This window comes from Ipomoea nil, unplaced genomic scaffold (assembly GCF_001879475.1).
Source record: "Ipomoea nil cultivar Tokyo-kokei standard unplaced genomic scaffold, Asagao_1.1 scaffold1266, whole genome shotgun sequence".
Classification (NCBI taxonomy): domain Eukaryota; kingdom Viridiplantae; phylum Streptophyta; class Magnoliopsida; order Solanales; family Convolvulaceae; genus Ipomoea; species Ipomoea nil.
In genome coordinates, this window is record NW_017617694.1 from 323,710 (window position 1) to 332,597 (window position 8,888).

The 8,888-nt window shown below is 38.8% G+C and overlaps 1 protein-coding gene across 2 annotated transcripts; it reads right to left on the reverse strand.

Moving 5' to 3' along the window:
* Nucleotides 1-40: 40 nt before the first annotated feature.
* Nucleotides 41-7,964, reverse strand: LOC109184618 (ABC transporter B family member 9-like). 2 transcript variants are annotated; one of them, XM_019334646.1, is made up of 13 exons: nt 7,348-7,964; nt 5,200-5,254; nt 4,922-5,097; nt 4,428-4,649; nt 4,112-4,350; nt 3,406-3,931; nt 3,056-3,329; nt 2,150-2,810; nt 1,820-2,048; nt 1,339-1,605; nt 979-1,242; nt 232-894; nt 41-162 (listed from the first exon to the last, which is right to left on the reverse strand). In XM_019334646.1, exons 1-12 carry the CDS (start codon nt 7,588-7,590, stop codon nt 250-252), a joined length of 3,801 nt encoding a protein of 1,266 aa, XP_019190191.1. In that variant the 5' UTR covers nt 7,591-7,964; the 3' UTR covers nt 41-162; nt 232-249. The 2 variants fall into 2 exon arrangements, with proteins under 2 accessions (XP_019190191.1, XP_019190190.1); XM_019334645.1 differs by having other exon boundaries at nt 109-894.
* Nucleotides 7,965-8,888: the final 924 nt, after the last annotated feature.

Genomic DNA, 8,888 nt, shown 5'->3' on the forward strand with positions numbered 1-8,888 from the left:
AGCATTCAAAAAAAAAAAATCTACAAACAAACATGTTAAAGTCACAGATCGAATGCTAAGATTACATTACGTGCATGTTTGTATTTGTATATTATTGCATTTGGGGGGTGTGGAAATATATATCTTCTATTTAGTCCCAGCAAGAATGGATCATATGAATTATTCGCATAGAAATTACAGTTGATTGAGCAAAAAGAGGCTCTTTAATTTAATTTATTCCAGCGAATTGAAATGAGAAACGTTAAGTTTTCATGTAGCACTGGTGTGGAGTGCAACCAAGGAAGCATAAACTCCATCCTTGATGTTCAAAAGCTCCTCATGTTTCCCCTTCTCCGCAATCATTCCATTCTTCACCACCGCGATCAAGTCCGCCCCTTTAATCGTCGATAACCGGTGAGCCACTACGACAGTCGTCCGGTTCACCATCACCCGGTCCAACGCTTCCTGCACTATGTGCTCTGACTGCGTGTCCAACGCGCTTGTAGCCTCGTCTAGTAGAAGAATTCTCGGGTCTTTAAGTATCGCTCTCGCGATGGCTATTCGCTGCTTCTGCCCGCCCGAGAGTTGTGTCCCTCTCTCCCCCACTGAAGTATTGTAGCCCTGAGGCAGTGAGGAGATGAAGTTGTGAGCATTGGATGATTTTGCAGCCTCAATTATCTCTTCTTCTGTAACATTTCCATGTTTCCCATAGGCTATGTTGTTGCGAATCGTCTCGTTGAATAGCACTGGTTCTTGGCTCACTAGCCCCATTTGTTGCCTTAACCAACTGAGCTTCAGTTTCCTGATTGGAACCCCATCCAAGAACACTTCTCCAGAATCGGGATCATAGAATCTCTCCACGAGCCCAATCACCGTCGATTTCCCACTTCCACTCTCCCCAACAAGAGCACATGTCTTTCAACAAAGAAAAGAAAACCAAGTTAATTTCAAGAAAGTTGCTAATATAGTTAACAGGATTGGGAATGAATAGTTGAATACCTTCCCAGCAGGCATAGTGAGGCACATGTCCTTGAAGATTTGGATATCGGGACGAGTTGGATACTTGAATTCTACGTGTTCCAGCTCGATATCTCCTCGGACTGAACTTAACGTTGTACCTTGGTCACTGCTACTATCAATCTTGGGCTTCCTGTCAAGAATGTCGAATATCGAGGTTGCTGAATCCTTAGCCTTGTTAAGGTCTGGTGCCATTGCAGAGGCTTGAGAAACTCCAGTAGCAGTCATTGCTAGTGCAAAGAAAACCTGCAAGCCAACAAATTCAAAAACATCTAAACTGGAGACTAAAACTTTGGAATTTAAAATCGAGCCAGTTATGTTTGTTGTTTCTTTAATTCTTACCTTGAAGACCTCGGGAAAGGTTGCTAAGTCGTGTTCGATAAGAACAGCTCCAATGTAGAAACAAAATGAGTTTGTAAGATAGAGCACCAAAGAACCAAGGCCTAGACCCACTCCACTTATAAGTCCTACTTTAACCCCTTGCTTCACAGGTTCTTCACATTTCTTCTCATACATCGCCATCACCTTCTCCTCTGCACAAAACGACGCCACGGTTCTTATGCTCCCAACTGCGTCGTTTGCAACTTGACTCGCTTCTTCATACATCACCTACATATACATATACATATATTGTTGTTAAAATCAAAGCACTATTAAAGGGCCCGGGGAACCTTAGTGGATGTGTTATTGGCTCTTTGTGTTTCAGTAGGTTGAGAAAGTAGTTATGAACAGATACTACATTGTAATAGAGTCAGTAGCATTCAAAAAAAAAAAAGGGCCCGGGGGCGGGTGAGGGGGGTTCGTGTTAATGTCATAAGTTTACCTTTGCGTCAGCGCTAAATCCTGCATACAACCTCATCTGCATAAAGCCTTGCAAGCCTAGTAGTGGAACGACAACGAGGACGACTAATGCTAGCATCCAGTTAGCTGTAAAGGCAATTACGACGCCTGCCACAACCGTTGCTATGTTCTGGACAATTAGAGCCAAAGCATCGCCTACAAGGCTCCTGACGGTGGATGCATCAGTGGATAATCTTGCCCCGACTGCACCACTGAAACGAGAAACTAAACTCAGCACGGGGGAATTGAAGATGCATGTGTTCCATCTCAACTAAAAGTTTAAGCTGATAACGAAGCTACAGATATATGGTACCTTGAGTTTGCAGGATCATCGAACCAGCTGATTTCTTGGTAGACTACTTTCTTGAATGTTAAAGAACGGATTCTTTGGATAAGTTTCCCCCCCGCGATTCCAAAGAAGAAATTCTGGATGGGCACAGCCAGGAAAGTAGCTACACCGAGGAGAACATACATGAGTGCCCAGAACTTGGAATCTTTTTTCAGCTCAGGCGGGGGCTCGAAGAAAATCTTGATGACAGTGGAGAGCAGGAGGCCGAATATGGGGAAGATTACTCCGTGGCAACATGCAGCCAAAACTCCGAGAAGCAAAATTGGAGTCTCGGGCTTGTTCAGGGAGGCAAGCCTTCCAATAGACACTTTCTTCCTTTTCTTCAATGTTTGGGCATCTGGTTCTGTATCTTCTTGTTGATCTGCTATTTCGGATTCTTGGATGTCAATCAGCCCTGGAATCGGATAGCTATGCGTGAAAGAATGTCGCGATGATCCATGGCTCATAGATCTTTTCAGCACAGATAACATGAGGGTTGATGATCTAGTTATCTGATCTTCTACACTTAACTGTTCCACCATACTTGTTTCCAATTCTTTCTTCTCTTCTTTCTTGCTTCCTTGCTGCATTTTCACTAGCTGTGTATATGCTCCATTAGGATCTTTGATCAACTCATCATGAGTTCCTAACATTCACCAAAAAAAAGAATCATGAAATAAAATGATCAGTAGTCCTTTTTTTTTTTTTTTTTTTTGTTTTTTTTTTTTTTGTTTGTAGTACTACTGACTCTGTTACGATGCAGTATCTGTTCATAACTACTAAGCACAAAGAGTCAATACTGCCTCCACTGAGGCTCAAACGCAGAATGTGCCACTAGACCACAAGGTCCTTGGCGATAAGTAGTCCTTTTGTATTCTCCAAGATTCATACCTTGTTCCACGAGTTTGCCCATTTGCACAACTGCTATTAGATCAGCGTTTCGGATTGTAGTCAGACGATGAGCGACAACGACAGTGGTCTTGTTGGCCATGACCTTGTCGAGTGCGTCTTGCACAATTCGTTCCGATTCTGCATCCAAGGCACTGGTAGCTTCGTCGAGGAGTAGGATTTTCGGGTTCTTTAGAATGGCCCGGGCTATGGCAATCCTTTGTTTTTGTCCACCGGACAACTGTGTTCCATGCTCACCAACCATTGTATCGAGCCCCTACACAAAAACACGACATTATTACAGCGACCTGAAGTATGTGTTTCGTCTCAACTAAAACGACATTTATTATTACCTGAGGGAGCTTGTCAAGGAATTTGGCAGCATTTGCAAGCTCTATTGCAGTTCTAATCTCTTCATTTGTAGCATTTTCCTTACCATAACATATGTTCTCCTTAATGCTAGTTGCAAACAACATTGGCTCCTGGCTCACTAACCCCATTTGTTGTCTCAACCATCTTACCTTAAATTCCTTCAAATTAACACCGTCTAAAAGCACTTCTCCAGAATCAGGATCATAGAACCTTTCCAGCATACTAATGATGGTAGACTTGCCGCTCCCGCTCTGGCCAACGAGAGCCGCGGTTTTGCCACTCGGGATGTAAATCGAAAACCCTGCAAAAATCTGCACATCTTTCCTCGCTGGGTACTTGAAATACACATCTTTCAGCTCGATTTCGCCCCTCACGTCTTCTAGCTCAGTGCCACTCATGTCATACACATCGATCACCGGTTTTCTGTGTATCGTCTGAAACATCTTGTACGCTACAGCCTGCCCCGACGAAAATGCGTTCAGGGATGGACTCGTCTGCCCCAGTGCACTAACATTGCCATTTCAGTGGATCAGTAAACACAAAAGTACGAACCTGCGAACTACTGAAGGATTGCACCACAATTACTACATGAATGCACATGTTCGGGAGCCGTGCATTCATGTAGTAATTGTTGTGCAATCTTTAAGAATTGGCATTAAGAAATGATTGTAAATGGTTGTTACTTACATTCCTCCATTCATGATGGCCATAAGAACATTAATCACCTCTCCTCCTGAGTACCCATTGTGTAATATCATCCTCCCACCGTACCAGACCGCTAGCCCATAAGTGCTAAACACAATTAGCAGTATAACTCCCAGTCCTATGCCAGAAGCCATCCCTTGCTGGACTGTAGATTTATAAGCAATTTGCAGCTTGCTGTCATATTGGTCGATTGCGCGTTTCTCTCCGGTGAAAGAAGCAACCTATCAACTCAGACTTTTAGTTGAGAGCGTTTAAATTTGAGTATATATAGAGGAGATAGTAAGATTATTGTAATTACAGTTCTAATCCCTCCAATTGTTTGCTCCACTACATTTCCAGCCTGTGCATAAGCAACTTGGCCGCGACTTGACATTTTCGACATGAGCAGCGCCATGAATCCTCCCGCTATAACCAGGGCAGGTATGCACGACGACAAAACCAATGCGAGGCGCCATCCTTTTATGAAGGCAATTGTGAATCCTCCCAGGAATGTTGAAGTGAACTGTATGAACTTCCCAACCTGCATGAAATAATCAAACAATAGTTAGGGCTATTAAGGGAATTCAACAATATATAATGTTGCCTTCGGGCACCTCATTTGGTTCTTGGGTGGTAGATTGCGAGCAAAGATATAGGATCGATGATTCAGCCTTGCCAGTGTGGTGGGTACCATGCCTGGGTTCTCCCAGGCGTGATTTCACCCCTCCATTATGACGGGTTGGCGTGTGGGGTCAGGGAATTTTGTCTTTTGTGGGCAAGAGAATTGAATGATATTTTCTGATGTTTACCTACCTTTTCGCCCATGGCTTCTTGAATGAGAATGGTATCGCCCGACATTCGGCCTATAACCTCTCCGGTTGTAGTTTCAGTGTCAAAGAAGGCAATGTCCTGTCGCAGAATTGTCTGCAAGTACAGTGCCCTTATACGAGCCGCCTGTCGCTCTCCAGTAACCATCCAACAAGACATCTCTATGATCATATGATTAAAAAAACACAATCTTATTTTCCTTAAATGTTGACAATATATATACACTAATTCTCGGAAAACTTTCTTATATCCAATTCACTTACGTAAATACGAAGCTATGCCCGAACCAATGGCAAGATACACGTACTTGACACATATCTGTAAGTCACACAATAAACAGTTCCATTATTGAGTCAATTATAATTTTATGCCAAACATTTAATCAGCAGAATACAAAATTAAAATTCCGTGCCCGTAATCTTTAGTCAAAAAATTTAGTGTTGGATCGACCCCACACTCGCATTTAAGTATATTATATACAGTGATATGCATGCACTTAAATTATCTTATGGAATGATTCTGAAATTATTAATTTATTAATACTATTAAAGTGGAGGACAAAAATAGAATGGAAATGGAAGAGAAGTGTTTCATGTCACATATGAGATGTGATAGCTAGTGCCACTTTGCGTTGATTCTTCTTGGAAAGTGGAAATGGTTGTAGTTGCATAAGCAGTTTCTCCAACAAGCTTATATTACATGCGCAGCATAATTATGTCTCCCACTATTAGAAAAAAAATAAAATTGTTCATTTTTCTAATTCATTAATATAATATTAGAAAAGAAAATCATATTTTTGATTCCTTAACCGTTGCCAATGTTGTAAAAATCGGTCTAGGCGACTGCCTAAGCACCCAACTTGGCTTAGCCGGCGGTGCTCAATTCAGCCGAGTCATTTTTTTTTACCTGCGCGGGTGCTCCTCTTTTATATTTCTCTAGTCATGTACTCAACTAATCATATACCTAACATATGTAATTGAGTAGTTTGTGAGATTATAATAGTCTAACAACTCACAATCCTAAGTGGAGACGATATACTTGAATTACTCGATCGCCTCTCTAGGCACCCAACTAGGGTTTACCGACCTTCTGCATCATTGATCGTTGCAGAATTGCTTTATTCTTAAATTTACAAATTTAATTTTTAATAAATAAATCAGTTGTAAATTAAGTTCCTAGACTAATTTATCGATCTTTATATTTAAAGTTTTAAGAGGGCATATTTATAACTTTTAATTAATCTATTTATAATAAAACCTTATATACAAATAGAGTTTGATGCGTCAATAAGTTATTGAAATACCAAGAAGCAATTTTGCAAATCTCAAGCGATCAAAACCTAGGATTCCAACCGAAAACTCTTGATTTCCGGAGAGTTTTCTCCCATGAGAGAAAGACTAGATTTATAAATTAGAAACAATTGAGAGACAAAAAGTACAATTTTAATATCAAATTTTAAAACTAAAAAAAAAGGAGGAAATATTAATAAAAATTGTTAAAAGAAAATTAAATAATACAGTCTTTGTTTTTCCATTTTTAGCCACTTTTGAGTTGGGTATTGTTTGTTGGATATTCTTTTTTTTTTTTTTTTTTTCTTTCTTTCTTTCTTTTGCTTTGCTTACAAAAGATTGTAAAGAGAATAGTATCCGATGCTTCTAAGGTCATCTGTTAACACAACTAAAAAAGTGTTGCTTTAGTACAAAGAAAGGATGAAAATATCCCAGATAGCACCACTTTAGATTATACCTTAATAATCTCATAATACCACCACAGATTATGAACCCTAATCCAGTAATCCTAGCTAGAATAATAATACTATGTAAGAATATGTTTCTTTCTCTTCATAACACTAATAAAAACTCCAAAATAATAATTCAAGTTTTATCAAGCAATTTGTTTTGGAGAAACCTACAACAATTATTCAAAAGATGTTTCTGGAATAAACCTTAATCTCGTGTAATAACTTACAAACCACACATGAGAGGTAAACATACTCTTGTGTCATAGAGTGAAACCACATAGGGGAAGTAAACCGGGTTCGACCAAGAGGGTACGTGTTAGGAAAACACACGACCAAGAGGGTACGTGTTAGGAAAACACACCGTCACTATCTAAAAGGATGTATCCTACGTAAACCCTACTAATGTATAATAGCCTGCATGAGAATGAATTATATTTCACCCACTCGATCACTCCTATCGGGAGTAGGCAAGTTTGATCAAGATTCTAGTTAAAGTAGAACTGATCTGATCTGTCGTTAACATGATTCACAGTACACATCTTTGTTTGGTAAACTACCATAAATGAAAGTTTATGATCCAAGATAAAGACAGCCCATCCAGATGCATGTGATCCACAGACAAATTAAACAAAAATCAAAGGAAAAATTCTGGGCACTACGTAGTACTAACCTTAGAGACTTCATGAACAGCATGCGAGGGATCCGTAGTGCCGAAAGAATTGATGAGCTGGCCGAAGATGACGGTCATCATCGGCTGCGCCAGCCCATTTCCGATGGCCCCCAACGTGCCGCCTATCATCAGACACACGTCCAGCTGATCGGCGAACGTAAACAGCTTGTAGAATGGGACTTTCTGTACTTCATTTTTCTTCGTCTTGCTTTTCTCTTCTTTTTGTTCTTCCACAAAACCCATTTCTTCTTTCTCTTTCACTTTCACTTTCACTTTGGATCAGAAAATGCGGAGAGATCGGTGTATATATATAGTAGGTGTAAATATCAGAATGAATGAATGAAGTTTGGAAGGCAAGAACAGTTTTTATACCCAGGAAGAAGAAACTAAAGTGAAAAGGACTGGTTTTTAGGGGAAAATTACAGAATTTTGTGGGGAAATATGTGAATTTTTAGGAACATATTATATGGTTGGTTTTTGCAAAAAGATAGATACCGAACTTATTGCGTCAGAGTTTATTCACCTCTCACTTTCCATTTCCGCTGTTTACTACTTGCAGATCCGAGTTTTAATAGTTATACATGGGTATGTGTTTCTTCTAGAAACTTTTGACTGTCGTATGAACAATTACACACACGTTTGTTTGTTTGTTTTTTTTTTTTTTTTTGTTTTTCTTTTTTTGTTTTTTTTTTTTTTTGTTTTTGTTTTTCCCCTATATGGATTCATAATCCTACTTGGCTAGCAACTTCCTAAATTTAAGCATATCAAAAAGTATATGTTATTTGACGACAGAATTTTCGGATTAACGGATGGATGGAACCCATAATTGATTTCTTGAAAAGATTTCGGGAAACATGTATTCACACTAAAATTTCAATTACCTCGTTTTATGGTGCATTTGAGAATTAGTTTTTGTTATAATAATAATAATAATAATAATAATAATAATAATAATAATAATAATAATAAAAATAATAATAATAATAATAATATTATTATTATTATTATTATTATTATTATATTTATTAAACCAAGTAGTGGGATTAACTTTGGACGTGCAGTGGAGCATGACACTTAACAGAACACGGAGCATTAGTGATTATTGCCTAATTTTAGCTAGCTTTATTAGTTTATCCTTTAATATAAATAGGTTATGTTGCAAAGCTTTTTTAATCATCAAGAAGCAAAATAAATTCTCTTATTCATCTCTCTCTCTTCTCAATTATATTTATATATATATATATATATATATATATATATATATATATATATATACACACACACACACGTACATAGATATATTATTATTTAATATATCTAACATTTGGTATCAGAGCCAGTCAACCTTTCAACCCCGAGATATTTCCCGTAGTGAAATATGGCAGCAAATTTCAATATTGTATGGTCGGGCCTCAAATTGGACGGGAAACTCGATTACAATTATTGGCAAATTATGATGTCCACACATTTGAAAGCTCAAAATCTTTGGAGTTTTGTTGATCCCGATCTACCCGAAGGAGCTTATGCAGCCGCTACAAGGC

What these genes read in the sequence shown, in the direction of transcription:
- LOC109184618 (XM_019334646.1), bottom strand. Translation starts at nt 7,590, where the DNA reads ATGGGTTTTGTGGAAGAACAAAAAGAAGAGAAAAGCAAGACGAAGAAA. An exon ending in TCCTTGACAAGCTCCCTCAG is followed by an intron (nt 3,330 to 3,405) that starts GTAATAATAAAT and finishes GTTTTTGTGTAG; the next exon opens with GGGCTCGATACAATGGTTGG. An exon ending in GATTTAGCGCTGACGCAAAG is followed by an intron (nt 1,606 to 1,819) that starts GTAAACTTATGA and finishes ATGTATATGTAG; the next exon opens with GTGATGTATGAAGAAGCGAG.